We start from the raw sequence: 16,789 nt of genomic DNA, 5'->3' as shown, positions 1-16,789 counted from the left end.
GAGGGGCGGGATAAATGGCTGTCCTTCAAATTCCCTCTGCATGCAATAGGGCAGCGCTTCAACCAACCAGAGCGTTTTCCCAACAGCGGAGCTAGTTGATAGATTCAACTTTTGCCATATCTGGCCGGCAAAACTACGACCACATCTTCCTTTTTTTAAGAATGACTTAAGTGCCGTTCTATGCTCTTTTCTCAAAGAAAAACTTAACTCCAAGTCGTCCAGAGTCGCGGCCAAAGCCGATTCGAAAGACTGTTCTCCAGCAGCAGCCGTCATTCTTTGTTTTCAAGTGGCAGGTAACCGTCGCAACTCTGTCGTCATTATGTTAAGCCCGCCCCGCCTACTCTATACACGACGTGATTGGCCTGACCCAATTTAGGTTTTTGCAGCTCGAAAGTCAATGGAGAGTTGCTAGACTGCCCTGGCTGCAAAATACATTTTGCTGCCGCTAGGGTGCGTCTAGATTTCTAGGCTAGGACATACTGACATTCTGCATGAAGTGCAAGGATTGGACAGCAGAAGACTAGTGCAAAGTTATTTTCTCTGATAAGCCCCCTTCTGACTGTTTGGAACATCTGGAAAATCTATTGCCTGGAGAAGTTGAATGCTACCACGAGTCCAGTGAAGCATCCTGAGACAAACCATTTGTAGGGTTGCTGTTCATTTAGGGAGTAGGCTTAGCTATGTATTTTCCAGCATGATGAAGCACCATGTCACAAGGCAAGAGTGATAATGAAGTGGCTCAGAGATCATTACACTGAAATTTTGGATCCGTGGCTGGGCAACTCCCCAGATATGAATTCAATAGTGAACCTGTGGTCAATCCTCAAAAGGCGAGTGGATAAACAGAAGCCGACAAATTGTGATCAAGAGCACGAAGACACGAATGGATCATATCAGTCAGGATTTGGCCCAGAAGCTGACAGACAGCATGCCAGAGTGAACTGCAGAGGTTATGAAGAAGGGTCAATGCTGTAAATATTGACTTTTTGCAAATTAAATGTTTGTTTTTTTTGCTAGTAAAAGCCTTTAAAACTTGTGAAATGCGTATCATTGTTTTCTATTATACCACAGAAACATGTGAAAAAATAATCTGCAAATACTTAGTGATGGGACAGTTGATACTGGGGCTTCGATGCTCCGACGCAGTTTTCAAAGCACTATTGTATCACGCACTGTACCGATGCTTGTATCGAAATGACAATACCACGTGATTGATGACGTTTTACAGGTAATCCAGGGCAAACAAAGAAACTCAGGACAGGAACATGATACAGCAAACAACGACTGAAAACCCACAAGAGAAACACGAGGGCAATTTATACACTGGCTAACAAGGTAAAAAGGGGTGTAGTTGATTATCATGGGAACACAAGAGGGTAACCAAGGGAACTAACAAGACACACCTGGAGAGACTAATCAACAAGAAAAACTACAAAACATGGCACAAGACAGGAAACACAAAAGTCCTCACAAGACATGAACACAGGCTGAGATCGTGACAGATATGGTGGAGAAAACATGTCTGACCACCAGATGTTGCCAATACACATTGTGTTAAAAGCTTCGAGTAATGAACCATTTTTCGGCACAATTTGAAGCCTCAAACGCATTAGAAAGCCTCGGTTTCCCATCACTACAAATACTGACAAACAAAAGTTTCTACAAACTTTGTGAAACACAAAATGTATGTCACTGCCAATACTTTTTGCCACAGCTGTCACGGTTCTGTTAGTTTGGACTTTTTGTGTCTATCCACCTTTTGCCTGAGTTAGTCGTTTGTTGTCTTGGTTACTCATTATGTTTAGCTGTGCACTCTATAGCTGTGTCCCAATGTGAAGGCTGCATCCTTCGAAGGACTGCAGACTTCAAGGATGCAGCCTATGCGTCCTTCGAAGGACGCACCATGTAGCCTTCGTAGGATTTCCTAATTGCGCAACCAGGTGTTTTTGATCACCGCTCCTGGCGCCAAGCAACGGTGCGAGAGTATGCTGCCATCCTGATAATTCATTTGATATAATTAAGTAAACAGCTATGGAGCCAGAATTGGCTATTGTCATTTTTATGTTTTATATTTTACTGGAGGACATGGTGAGGATGTTTCAGCCCCCGCGCTGCCAGGTCATGTATTTTCGGTTTAGCCCTGTTTGAATATAAATCCCAATTGAATATAAAAAAGTCCAGTATTTCTCGCGCTCGTCATCGGCAGCTGTCACAGTTGCCAGGCGACAAGAACAATCCTCCGTAGGCTAGACCGGTCCGAGCGCGTCAGATGCGCCCTTTGATATGGGACGCAGCTGTAGTTAGCAACAATTTGTTAATATTGTGACAATAGACCTACATTTTGTTACTTTAATTTTCGGAACTGCATATTTCGTTAAGTATTCACGTACAAATGTGAAGTAACTTACTGAAGTACTTTTTTTCCTTCACATATGATTTTACATTAAACTACACAAAAGTATATAATGTAACAACCTTGAAAATATTCAGAAGTAAAATGCAGTAGTAGCATAATATAAATACAAAACTATCATAAAAACCCTGACAAGGACTTTTTTTCCCCTGCAGAATACATAACTCTAGTTTTACTCTTGATACTTTAAGTACATTAGAGTATGCAAGATCATTTTGCTTAACTAAGGTTTTAGTAGTTTTTCCCCAATGCAGTATTAGTAGTTATTAAAAGTACTTATTAAAAACCCTCAGTGACATGGGAGCCGTCGATTGAGTCAGTCCTGCAAACCTGTTGGTAGACAACTTAGTGGATAGTGTAAATATGCACTCAAACACTCTGGAGACCATCCCAGATGATGTCCCACCAGCAGGAGGCCTTACCAGGGTCTCTATTGTGGCAGCCCATCCCAGTCCAGCAGCACACCAGGGTCTCAGCTGAATAAAACTCTACATCATTTTTTTCTTATTTTATGTACTGTAAATGTTTATGTTAATTTTGATATGTTTAACGTATGTTGTTAATAGTTGGAAAAAGTACTTTAAAACCGGTTAGCTAGCATCGGCCCGTGGGCGGGCCGTCGAGGGCGTGGCTATACTTTTATTACTTTTTTTAAAGTCGGCATGAAACGGAAGTTGAGATTGTCACTTTTTCCTTGTTGTGACGTATATCCGAGTGAAACGGCTTCTGAAATTAGAAAAAAAATGTAGGGCGGGGCTTGCTTTCTTCCTTCGGGAATTGATTGGATCGTTGGAGGTTGGGCGTTGCAAACAACCGTTACCCTCCAGAGACAGACACCGATAGCCGCACCCTCATCGACTCTGGCCGCACCCTTTCGCCACGGCACGTGACCGAAAGAGAAGAGAGGTCGTTTCGAGGGGGGAGGGAAGGGTAATGTATTTGATTAAAGATTATAAGGGTACATGAATTTTTAAAAATGAACCGCTATACTTATCTTTCATCTCGTATGGTTCAGATCAGTTCGGACGAATCCAAGAAACAACAGCATACATTACAATGTAAGGGTCCACTCTTCAAAATGCATCCCACTTTTTAATCCAAAACAACGAAAAAATAGGGGGAAAATGAAATATCCAGTAAGAGAGCGCCTGACAGTATATAAACGGGTATAGAGAGCCTAAGTCCCTCCCCTTCTGGTTGACCACCATGGGACCTTCATCATCATCATCATCATCGGGCGGGCTTTTTAGGTACGACGATATTTCTCCACAGTCCTCTTTCTTTTGACATGCTGGTCAGCTCTTCGTGCAGTCGTTCCTTATTTAGGTCTAGATGTTCGTAGTACTGATAAACGTAGTCCCTGTATGATATTCTTGGTCTACCCCGCCGGTTCGATGCGACTTCCGACTTGTAAAGAACATATATCTGCGCTGGTTCATTGTTTCCCATGCGAAGGCAGTGTCCGATGAACTGGTGCTGCCTTCTCCTGATGGTATCACTAATTGGCTGTTGACCTGTTGTACTGTATAGTTGTTCATTTGTCATGTGAGATTCTGCTTGGTTGATTCCCAACATGATTCGGTAGCACTTTCTAGCAAAGATGTTTAGCTTTTCTTCAAGGGATTGAGTGAGCGCCCATGATTCGCATCCGTAAAGAAGCACTGATATGCACGATGCATTGAATAGGCGCATCTTGAACATTCCATGCGGCTTGGGTGATCTCAAGATGGTCTTGAGTTTCGTAAATGCGACCCAAGCTAAAGCTATACGGTTGTTGACATCTTTTTTTGTCGACACTATGTATGATCCCAAGTACTTAAACTCGTCCGCGATTGCAATCGGCTTTCCATCAATTGACAGATTGGTCTTTATTTGGGATTTATCATTTAATTGGACTTGAATGGTTTTTTCAATGTTTATCTCAAGGCCGAAGGTAGAGGCATTTTGCTGCATTACTGTTAGCTGCTGTTGTGCTTGGGTTGGATCGTTCTCGAGAAGCGCTATGTCGTCTGCAAATGCGAGGTCGTTGAGTTTTCGTTCGGTTGTTATCTCTTTTCTCTTTTTGGCACAAGATCGTTGTGGCCGTGCGTTTTCCGATCATGCTGGGGTACCCTTGTGTGTTAGGTAGCCGAAATCGCCTACTGATTGCTTTGAAACATAGTCAATGACAATTATGAATAGGTACGGTGCGAGGACGTCTCCCTGTAGAACTCCAGTTGTGATTGCAAAGGACTTCGAACGCTCTCCTCCAACGTATACTTGGCTTGTCGACTTGTCATACATAATTCTGATTGCGTTTACAATTTCCGATGGAATTCCGTAATGACGTAGGATGGCAAACATCATCTCTCGGTCAATTGAGTCAAACGCTTTCTTAAAGTCGATAAAGGTAGTATACATTGGGATGTCTTGTGCGCGTGCTCCATCCATGATCCTACGGAGGATGTGAATCTGTTGAGCACATCCCCGGCCTGTTCTGAAACCTGCTTGGTTGCTTCTGAGCAGTTTGTCGACCGGGCCTCTTATGCGATTGAGAATTACTCTGTTGTAGACTTTGGCTGCTATGGACATTAGGCTGATTCCTCGATAGTTGGTCATGAGCTGTGGGTTACCTTTCTTCGGTATTGGCTTTATCAAGCTTGATGTCCATTGTGTTGGTGCTGTGAGATGTTCGTAGACCAACTGACAGATGTTGTGAAGTTGATTTACCACGAATTCACCTCCGTCTTTCAATACTTCAGCTGTCATGGCATAATCTGGACCGGGTGCTTTGTTACGGTTGAGTGTAGTGATGGCGTCGTCAATTTCTGCTCTTGTTATTTTACCCAATTTTATACATGGGATGTCCGGTGTTGGAAGTGGGCGGTTATTCGGATTGATTTTGGAACTCTTGTTGTTCAGGAGTGTTGAGAAGTAGTTGGCCCATTCTTTTAAAAGATCTTCGCTTGAACTTGGGATGTCACCATTGAGCATTCTGATTTTGCTAGAGGAGGCATCTTTGGACTTTTCACTGATGTCATGGATAAATTTCCAAACTTTGTGATGTTCGTGTTTGTTGACTGCTCGCTCTAGGGCATCGAGTTTAGCGTTGATATGTGCCTCGTTGTCCATATCGAATGCTTTCGAAACCTTTTTTTGCTTTTCACGCCATTCTTCTTTGTCTTTTAAATTTTGTGTGCGCTTGTATCTTGCCTTGAGATCTCCTTCTTCGTTGATTAGCTTGATGGTGTTGGGGCTAATCCAGCTTGGTTGTTTGGATTTCGTCCTTTTCTCCAGAATTTTCTCACAGGCTCCGATAAGAGCAGAGTCTAATGCGTTGGTTCGCTGTTTTATGGATTCCGGTGGGTCTAAGCATGCTATTTCATCGAAGAGTACTTCAAATCGATTCCGAACCTCCACATTGAATGCGTTTTTCAATTCTGGGTCTTTCAGTTTTTTACATTGAAAGCACATCTCTTGTCCGGTTTAATTTTCGATTTTCGTAAGGAGAGCTCGAACTTGGCGCACACAATTTTATGGTCAGAACCGACGTTGCAGGTATTGTATGCACGACAGTTTTTGACAGAAGTCCACCACTTTGTGCTGAATAAAATGTGGTCTAGCTGGTAAAATTCGCTTTTTGGACTTTTGTAAGTACGTACCTTGGGACCTTACTTCGGAAAAATATTGTATGGTAGTCAATGGCGCAGGACAACAAATATTTTGATCTCGTTTGAATTGTGCCCTGAATTACACATATGATTTTTGTCAATTTAAAAGATACATTTTAAAGTCAAGAAAGTCGCAGTTTGATGTAAAACTGTTGAGGTATAAGACTGTGAAAATACGTAATTACAGAGACTACAAACCCAAAAGGCGCACGTGTGACGTCATACCTTTTCTCTCAATGAATGAAGCTAACTTTGTCTGTCATTTTTTTCTATAGTCTTATGTTATAATCGTAACGTTACGCTGTCATGCCTGAGTGTTTTGTACCAGACTGCACACATACGAGCAACGGATCTTGTGACGTACATAGTGCGAGACGAGAGATGTAGTTCATTGAGCGATTTTCACATAAAACTAAATGTTACTCTTCTGTTTTATGACAAACTGCGACTTTCTTGACTTTCATAATTATCTTTTATGTTGCCCCCCTGGTGGGGCGATGGCAATGCTAACTATGCCACCCCTTGGACAAGACTAGTGAGAGCAAGGGGACTCTATTTTATAAAGAAACACGCACAGGCTTGGTTTAGCAAAGTAAAAAGATACAATCTTTATTTTATCTTAGTTAAAAATGAGTCGCTTTAGGTTGTCAATAAATAACACACACATCCATCATTTAACATAGGGATAAGCCATAGTTGGATGAGCCACCAGAATATAAGCTTAACCAGGCCTAGGTTTCGATACCACACGTGAGCTAAGGCACACCACTTTAGAGTAGAACAAACACTACAAACTCAGCTTACACACCATGGCAACATTGCTCTTTGAGCTATTACAACAGATGCACACTTCACAGCATTACACTACACACATCAGTTCCAAATGGGTGAAACACTCTAAGGAAACCAAACTAGAACCAGGTGGGCTAATCCATCCTATGGGCCCAATCCACACCGAGGCTATTAATAGGGAATGGGGAAAGACAAACAAAAAGAAGAAACCGCTAGCCGGTGGCCACAATCAGTTCACTAACACAAATCTCTTACAGCCCGCCGGCTAGTGGTAAACAAAAAGAAAAAAATAAATAAATCAAAACGAAAAAGTGTCTAAGAAGCAGCACCTGCACATACATACACATTCAAACACTCAAGAGAACAGCAGCCGACAATCTAATTGCTGTAGCCTCTATAGAAACATACAAACAGAAAAGAAACAAAAGACCCAGTTGAGTGCTCTGTGCGCCTAAGGCCCCGTTCACACTGCAGGCAAAAGTGGCCCAAATCTGATTTTTTTGGGCAAGTGACCAGGTCAGACTTCTTCATAGGTAGTGTGAACACTCAAATCTAGCCCAGATCTGATTTTTTCAAATCAGATTTAGACCACATACATATGTGGTACTGAATCAGAACCATATCTGATTTTTTTCAATGCGACCGCAGTGTGAACAACCAAGGCGGATTTGATGCGACTTTTACGTCATTCTACGTCGACATTTGCCACAATTATGCGCCGGCGAAACCTTAGACACAACAGACACAGACAGCCTGACATTAAAAACTTGACTACATAATATGGAGAACAGCGATGGAGCGAGTCAATGGAGGGAGAGTGAGGTGTTAGACCTTATTAGTATATGGGGAGATTCTTCAATTCAAAGCAAACTTGAAGGCTCCTACCGTAACCGCGCAGTTTTTGAAAAAATTGCGCACGAAATGGAAGAACGGGGACACAGGAGAACGTGGCTGCAGTGTCAAAGAAAGGTGAAGAGTCTTAAAAGTAAATTTAAAGAAGCAAATGATTCTAACAACCGAAGCGGTCGTGGTCGCATCACTTGCCCATTTTATAACGAAATTAGCCGTGTTATGGGCGATAAACCCAGCTGTCAGCCGTTGGAGCTGCTGGATAGCTACGAAGCAGGTGAAGAGGAGCCTGAAACTCCGAGGAGTTCGGCAGACAGCCTGGATATAGATGGCGAGACAGGTAACGTTATGTTTTCAGTCTTGACATGTGTAGATGTGCGCGTGTGAAATAACAATCTCCGTGTTGAAGACACTAGCCTTTATTGTAGCTTAGCACATCCAGCCAAAATAACAATACAGACTATGGTAACGTATTCGCTTATCCCCCGCGCCCCTGACGTCATCACGTCATAGCCGTAACCATGGCAACTGTCAACACAGTCTACATCCCCCTTCGTAAGTTAAATGTCTCCCTCAGGGAATGTACGTGGTGACACGTAGTGAACAAGGGCACAAACATGCACAGAGCGAAACTTCGATAAACTGTGGAATGAACATGTGGGTTAAGCATATGAAACGTATACGCAGGACATGCAGCACTCTGTTCAACTTTACATTTCCTTTCCTATCCTGTATTTTTTTTTTTTTTTTTTTTAAAGGAGGAAGGAGGGGAAAAAAAAGAAAAAAAAAAGAAAAATGAAAAACAGAACCAACAAGACAAACAGTGTCCACAGTCCACATAGCCACCTGAACAGGCTGTAATAAGGGTGAAGTGTCAATGCGCCTGCATGTCACAGAGCTGGTCTGTGACAAAGTCATCGTAGAGAGAGCTGGGTTTTGATACTCTCCCTGAGCGAGTAACAGTCAGAGGCCGTTGACCCTGTGCCATTTCTGGTTCCACAGCAACATGTCGTGGACTTGGCGGAGGTGCGAATTCAGTGGCAGCAGGCGTGTCCTCTGCTGAGGGGGCAGAGGCGTAGGTTTCAGGCGTTTGGAGTAGGTGGCGTCTGTTCCTGACATATGTGGCATCTCCAGCCTTGACTTGGTAACTGTTGGGTTGCGGTGCCGTTCCTATCACTGTCGCCAGTCTGTCGTAGCCTCTCTGTGTCTGCATTCTCACTGTCTGCCCAGGTCGCAGTGGAGCCAGTGGCCTAGCAGATTTGTCATAGTAGGCTTTTCTTTTCTGTCTCGCCTGTGTCAGGGCCGTCTGAACATGTACCTCCACTTTAGGTGAATACATGGCCTTAGTCATGGGAATGAAGGCCCTGGTGCGCCGGGAAAGCAGGCGCTGAGCTGGTGACGGCAGTCCATCTCTGGGTGTGTTACGCAGGCTGAGGAGGGCTGCATCTATGTCTGTTCCGTCTCGTGCACATTTCTCCAGCAGGTGCTTTGCAGAGCGCACAGCCCTCTCAGCAAGTCCATTTGACTGAGGGTACTGGGGACTGCTGGTGACATGGCAGAAATCCCACTTGCAAGCAAACTCCTGGAACTCTCTACTTGTGAAGTAGGCGGCATTGTCTGTCATGAGCTGCTGTGGCACTCCATGAGTGGCAAAGTGGCGTTTAAACTTGGTTATCAGTGTGGCACTTGTAGTTCCAGTGAGCCGGTCTATCTCGAACCACCCCGAGTAGGAGTCAACAAGCACCAGATGCTCTTTTCCCTCCCACTCAAAAACGTCTGCTGCTGTGAGGGACCACGGTAGGTCAGGGACGACGTGTGATTGGAGGGGCTCTTTGGGTTGGTGTGGCTTGAGAGCATTGCAGGGGCCACACTTGGAGACCTCTTTTTCAATGTCACTGTGGATGGTGGGCCAGAACATGGTCTCCCTGGCCCTGCGCCTGGTGGCCTCGAGACCAGGGTGGCCCTGGTGCAGCTGCTGCACATAGTAGCGCTGCAGCGAGTGTGGAATGATGAATCGCTGACCACGGAGGAGCAAGCCATCGACAGTTGTGAGCTCCTCTCTCATAGCGTAGAATGGCCTCAGGTCACGTGCCACCTCCTTAAATGTAGTGGGCCAGCCAGCGGTAACAACTTCTGAGAGACGCCGGCAAACAGGATCAGCCAGCGTCTCACGCTTCAGTTCCTCGACCCTGAGCGAGGAGAGGACGTCCACCACCATGACCTCGTAGTCCTCCATTTCCTCAGCCTGGTCAGTGGAGGGCAGATATGCACGGGAAAGAGCATCAGCGACGTAGAGCTCCCTGCCCCTCTTGTAGGTGACATTGAGGTTATAGCGCTGTAGGCGCAGCATCATCCTTTGGATGCGTGCAGAGGCAGTGTGTAGTGGCTTTTTTAGTATGGTGATGAGGGGCTGATGGTCAGTTTCAACGGTCACAGCCCGTCCGTATATGTAATGATGGAATTTGGTGCAGGCATAGACAAGGGCCAGGAGCTCCTTTTCAATTTGAGCGTAGTGCGATTCAGTCTCTGTGAGGGCCCTTGAAGCAAAAGCCACTGGCCTGTTGTTTTGGAGGCAGACAGCACCCAGTCCATGCTGCGAGGCGTCAGCTGACAGTACCACAGGTTGGTGAACATCAAAGTATTTCAGCACCGGGGGGCTGGCGATGACCTCTTTTAGTTTGGTGAATGCCGCCGTGTGGGGCTCCAGCCAGCACCAGTCCACATCCTGACACAAGAGCTCACGCAGGGGTGCAGTGAGCTCACTGTAACCCGGTATGAACTTGGCCAGGTAGTTGGTCATACCTAGGAACCTCTGGAGGCTGTGCTTTTCCTTTGGGGGGGGGAATCAGGCGGACAGCAGCTGTCTTGGCAGGATCAGGTTTAACACCCTGGTCGGTGAGTAGGTGACCGACATAGGGGACTTCTGTGACCCTGAACCGGCACTTGTCAGGGTTCAGTTTGAGGCTGACAGCCCGTATTCTGTCCATGACTTGGCAAAGGCGCAGATCATGCTCCTCTCTTGAGCGGCCCCACACCAAGATGTCGTCGATCACAATTGCACATGGCTGCCCCTCAAAAAGCTGCTCCATGCACCTCTGAAAAACCTCACTCCCTGTGGTGATGCCATAGGGCATTCGGAGGAAGGCATAGCGGCCCACGGGAGTCATGAAGGTGGTGAGTCTTGAGGACTCTTTGCTGAGCGGCACTTGCCAGAAGCCACACTTAGCATCCAGAATGCTGAACATTTTGGCATCTGGCATGTCGGCGATCACCTCCTCCACGGTCTTCAGGGGGTGACGGGGCCTGAGGAGGGCTTTGTTGAGGTTGACAGGGTCGATGCACAGTCTGATGCTGCCGTCTTTTTTTTTCGCGGCCACCATAGCTGATACCCACTCAGTGGGCTCCTGAATCGGTGTGATAACTCCCAACTTGGTCATTCTGTGGAGCTCTGCCACGATCTTATCCCTCATGGCCAGCGGCACTCGTCTTGGAGCGCATATGGTGGGGGGCACAGTATCATCCAAGCGCATGTGGTAGACCACAGGCAGCTTGCCAATGGTGCTGTTGTCGAACAGGTCCTTGTATTCTAACAGCTCTGGCGTTTCATGCTGGATGACGGCATGCACTTCTGGAGCAAAAGTTACATAACCAAGTCTGACACTGTCTCTGAGACCCAGCAGCGGTTTAACGTTCCTGTCCACGACTTGAAATTGCAGCAAACCACAAGTAAAGTTCACGTCTGCTGCACCAAGAGTCTGGATGATGTGACCCCCATAGGCGACGAGGTTTGCTTTCTTGCTGAGATTAATGTGAGCAGTAGGATCAGTGTGCTGTAGCAACGCCCTGGATATTACGTTGCATTTTGCCCCAGTGTCAATCTTCACAATCAGTTGTCTGCCGGTGTTGCATGCAGATAGTTGAGCAAACCTTTCATCTCGCTCACGCACATCCTGTGGTTGGTCTATGCTTTCACAGTAAAAAATTTCTATGCTCTCGCAGTGAAACACATCAGTCGGTTCTTGTGTTGGTTGCATGTCCAGTTCACTCACGTGTGCGTATCTGCCCCTACGTACAGTGGGGGGCGGGAGCTGTGCTGGTCTGGTGGCGGTGGATGGTCTTCCTGATCTGCAGCATCTTGAGAAGTGGTTGAGCTTCCCACAAGTGTTGCAGCGCTTGTTGAAAGCTGGACATCTACTGCGGTCAGGTGCATGTTGCCCACCGCAGTTTGGGCATGGGTTGAATTGCACTGTGCACACCTCTGCTTCCTTCTTTAACTCTCTGTTGCCCTTCTCAGACTGTTCATGTAACATGCAGATTTCAATGGCAGAATTTAATGTCAGCTTCTTCTCCTTTAAAAGCTGTGCACGGACAGGGTCACTGTGGATCCCACAGACCAGACGGTCTCTGATCAGTTCATCATTTAGTGCACCAAACTCACATTTCTTGGCCATTATTTTCAGTGTGGAAACATAAGATTGGACTGACTCATGTTGTTTCTGGTTGGTTGTGTTGAATGCATGTCTGTCCATAATTACGTTTTTTACTGGCAGGCATAGCTGTTCAAACTTCTGTACGAGGACGTCGGGGTCCTCTCGATCTTCGTCCCTCTCGAAGTCAAACGTGTCGAATTTATCCAGCGCCTCCGGGCCGGCAAGGTTGAGAAATGTGTAGGCCTGCACCTTTTTGCTAGCTGTTGATAGTCCGGCGTTGCTGTAAACGCGCCATTCCCGCTTAAACTTCTCCCAGTTGTGAGCGATATCCTCATTGAAGACGAGCGGGTCGATCCGGCGGAGTCCTTGAGCCATTCTGACACCATGTAGATGTGCGCGTGTGAAATAACAATCTCCGTGTTGAAGACACTAGCCTTTATTGTAGCTTAGCACATCCAGCCAAAATAACAATACAGACTATGGTAACGTATTCGCTTATCCCCCGCGCCCCTGACGTCATCACGTCATAGCCGTAACCATGGCAACTGTCAACACAGTCTACAACATGTAACCTACGCATACTGTTGAAAGAGACTAGCGTTCACAGAATAAACGAGTCAGTCAACTGCTCCCAGTTTTCTTTGCACAACTGGGAAACAAACCAGAGAAGCAGAGACTTGTACCCTTTACGTGACTGTCGCTCCAAACACTCATGAAAGTGCGTATAGGCTATCACAAATTTAATTTCTCGTAGGTTACCAAAACGGACAATAAAAAAATAAAATAAATAATTGTGTGTGTGTGTGCGCATATGCACACTGCAAATGGTATTAGTGTGCGTGCTTTACACGCAATAAAGTGAATATTATAAACGCAAAAACAAATTAAGGCGTATAAATGGCACGATCAATTTAATTTCTGGTAACCGTTATAGATACGCACTTTCATGAGATCGGGCTCGACATTCAAAAATGTACACAGTCTCCGTTACATCTACGATCTGATCCAGTGCACTGGTAACCTGGCTCATAACCAAATCTCATATTATAAATTATAAGGAGGGGGCTACCATGTTATCCTCATCTTCTCAGGGTAACGTGTGTGTGTTGAGGGTGTTATGTAAATTGGTAACGTGAAACAGCTCATAATATTTGCATTGAATACATCACATTATAGCAGTACATGATATGTTTGCTTGCACCAGATGATACAAGCACCGAGTCACTCCCATCTGCATCTTCTGCACCTTCTGTGTCTTCTGCATCTGCACCATCTACATCTGGAGAAAGCTCATCAGCTGCAGGCATTACAGAGACCACTGGAAGAAGCACAACAGCCACCAAGTCCTCTGGAAGTAAGAATATTCATGTTTTTATCAGGCTGTTGCTAAATCATTAGTATTCGCTTCGCTAACCCATCCACTACTGTTTTTGGATTCTGCTATTACTGTACTGTATTACTGCTAAGTGTTTACTTATACTCATGTCTACTCTCCAAGCATAACTGTTTATTTTTTTAATTGTGGCCAATGACCAAACACTTTCTCCTCTTTCTTACAGCTACATCTGCCAAGAGCAGGAAAAGGAAGACCAAGATGGAAGCAACACTGGAAATCTTCGCTGAAAAGATCAGCAGTGCCCTCAACAACACAGATGACACTGAGCTTCAATTGAAAATGCAAGCAGCACAGCATGAGCATGAGCTCAAAATGCTCTCAATGTTCACCCAGTTTCTTGCAAGGTCAAATTCCCCATTTCCACCTATCTACCAAGCACCAGTCCAGCCCTCACAGTACAACCCAATACAACTGCCGCCTCAGCCTGCCTTTTACACCTTTACTCATCCCCCGAAATTTAGCATGGGTTCACCTCAGCCGCCACCATGTAACGAGACAACCAACCAGCCTCTATCTTTTCTGCAAGATCTGGCTCAACCTTTCACCCATCCCCCTGTACATCCTCCAGATCTACCTCAGTCCTTCAGCCAGGTGTCAGCACACCCTCAAGGTCCAGCTCAGCAGCCTTTCAGCCAGGCCTCAGGACATCCACCATTCTACCGACCTCCAGATGATGAGGAAAAGTAAATCAGATCCAATATTGTGAATTGCTTTCAGTATTGTTGGTCAATCTATGCAAAGTGTATACATCATTATAAAGATTAATAACAGTTCAGATTATATTTGACAGTTTGATTTCAGGTTACAATTTGAACGTTATGTAGCGTTACTAAACCGACAGAGACTTGCACTATAGCAGAATAATTTTTATTTTGTGTTTTCAGAGTAATTATTCAAAGTAGAACATTGAAGTTAGCAGGTTTTCTTATTTTTTAGCCAAGAAAAATTCTTGTGTGGAAAATTTGATGACGATTTTTATATGAATTATTTGTTTGCATCCACCTGCACAACTAATTTTACAGGGATGCATTTCATTTTTATTTATTTTTTTCAGAACAAAACTGACCATTTCATCATTAGTATTGAAAACAGTTTTTTTGTTGATCCACACTTTGAGAATGTTATGTTTAAACATTGTAAAATAAAGTTTCTTATGTGAATCAGCGTTGGCTGTAGAAAAACTCTGTCAGTGCCTCTCTGACTCTTGTTGGCTCAGCAGCATCTTGTGCCCCTCCTTCTGCAATCCTGTTGTCCTGAAGAATAGCTTGAGCAGGTCCCTCATAGGCCTCACCATGCTTCTCACATACATTGTGGAGAGTGCAGCATGCTCTTATGATGGTAGGGACAGTGGAGATGTCCACATCCAGCCGTTTCCCCAGGCATCTCCACCGCCCCTTCAATCGGCCGAATGCACATTCCACCGTCACCCTGGCTTTGCTGTGTCGCTCGTTAAAGTACCGTTGCTGCTCTGTCAGGTTCCCTGTGTCAGTGTACCCTTTAATAAGCCAGCTCCTCATGGGGTATGCCGGGTCACCAAGCAGCATGATCGGTACTTGGACACCGTTGATCTCCACTGTGTCCTTTGGAAAATAAGAGAAGTTGAATTTATTAGATGTTATAGTATGTTTCTTGAAACATTTTAATGTCTTTTATACTAAGATGGTACTGTTTCCAAATAAGATTTGAGTGTGTGTGTGTATACATGTGTGCATGATTGTTATAGAACAACTTACTGGTGGAAAAAGCTCCCCTCTCTCTGCCATTGCAAAGACACATGAATTCCTAAGAACCCTGGCATCATGGACACTTCCAGGCCATCCCGTGTAGATGTTGGTGAAACTGTTATGGGGACAAGTGATGTGTTATTTTATCATTTTGTCCATGTAAACAATTATGAAAAGAAACACAAATCAGTTATTACTGCACTGTGAAACATTTAAATATAGGCTAATTTTTAAATGATCGGTAGGGGGTTGCAAAACAAAGATGGTTACTGTAAACACAGAGGGGCTATCATATTTTAATATCAGTAGGGCTAATGACAAGCCATACTATGACAAACCGTTTTAACATTTAATCATTTAAACCTACTAGTCTAAATTTTCATGCTAGTACTTATTTTTTAGATACTAGTATCTATTCCATTAAGTACTAGTACGTATTTATTTAGCTAATGAATAAGTACTAGTACTTAATGGAATAGATACTAGTATCTAAAAAATAAGTACTAGCATGAAAATTTAGACTATAGGTTTAAATTATTAAATGTTAAAGCGGCTTGCCATACCACATAATTGTATCACAAGGCAGCATTATTTAACTATTTTATAAACCTAAATCAGACTTTTCACTCACTGACTGCTAACACTAGAAAAAAAATCCAGGATAGATTATTTTCATAATTGTGGAAGGCTTACCAGAACTGATGATCTACAACTCCCTGCAGAAGGACAGAATGCCATCCTTTGCGATTGAAGTAGTCGACGTGATTTTCTTCTGGGGCAATGATGGGGATATGACTCCCGTCAATTGCTCCAGCGCACTGTGGAAAACCACACCTCATTTGGAAGCCTTGTAGGACCTCCCGGAGTGCGTCTCCTTCGGGCAGTTTTATGAACTCAGGCATGAGGACTTGGCGGAGGACTAGGACCTTGCAAAATTCGTGCACAATCGCGCACACAGAAGACCTGGCAATGCCAAACAGGTTACCCATCGTGCGGTAACTGACCCCCGTTGCCAGCCAATACAGCCCAACTCCTACACGTTTCCGCACGGAGATGGGTCGCCTAAATTGAGTGTCCTGCCGTAGGAGTCTTGAGGAGAGGCGCTGACAGATATAATCAAAAGTTGCTCTCGACATCCTAAAGTTTTCAAAAAACAGCGTCTCAGTGAAACTATTGTATTGGAAATTTTACATTTAGATGTGTTTTTTACTTTCAGATGTGTGCAACTTGTGTTAACGTTGAACATTTATTTTTACTCATAAGCATTTAAAGAAATATAATCATATAAGCTTGCAGGAACAAAATGTTCAGGGTAGCAAAGAGACTATGTGTACTCAAAGTGACCTATTGTTGGACTTCAAGTGTGAAAAGTATGTGCGCAGCTTTGATAGAAATAGAGATAAGCAAAATGTGTGAAAAAGCTGCAGCTAAAAACAGGAAACTTTTGCAGACGTGATATTGTTCTGTCTAGATAGAATTTATGTTAGACCAGAGATCTCGAACAGAGACATTTCCTTTTAAGGTAACTAAGGCGA

At 44.5% G+C, this 16,789-nt stretch overlaps 1 protein-coding gene across 1 annotated transcript; it reads right to left on the bottom strand.

The window, feature by feature from the left end:
- Window positions 1-14,690: 14,690 nt before the first annotated feature.
- LOC311277612 (uncharacterized protein) lies at window positions 14,691-16,390 on the bottom strand (the record flags this gene model as incomplete). Its single annotated transcript, XM_084387985.1, has 3 exons — window positions 14,691-15,110; window positions 15,264-15,369; window positions 15,948-16,390. The coding sequence occupies 3 exons, from the start codon at window positions 16,388-16,390 to the stop codon at window positions 14,691-14,693; spliced, it is 969 nt and encodes a 322-aa protein (XP_084244111.1).
- Between the last annotated feature and the right edge of the window lie 399 nt (window positions 16,391-16,789).

Source organism: Rutilus rutilus (assembly GCF_951802725.1).
Source record: "Rutilus rutilus genome assembly, chromosome: 18".
Taxonomy (NCBI): domain Eukaryota; kingdom Metazoa; phylum Chordata; class Actinopteri; order Cypriniformes; family Leuciscidae; genus Rutilus; species Rutilus rutilus.
The sequence above is the reverse complement of the archived record's forward strand: the minus strand, read 5'-3'. Positions and strand labels throughout refer to the sequence as shown.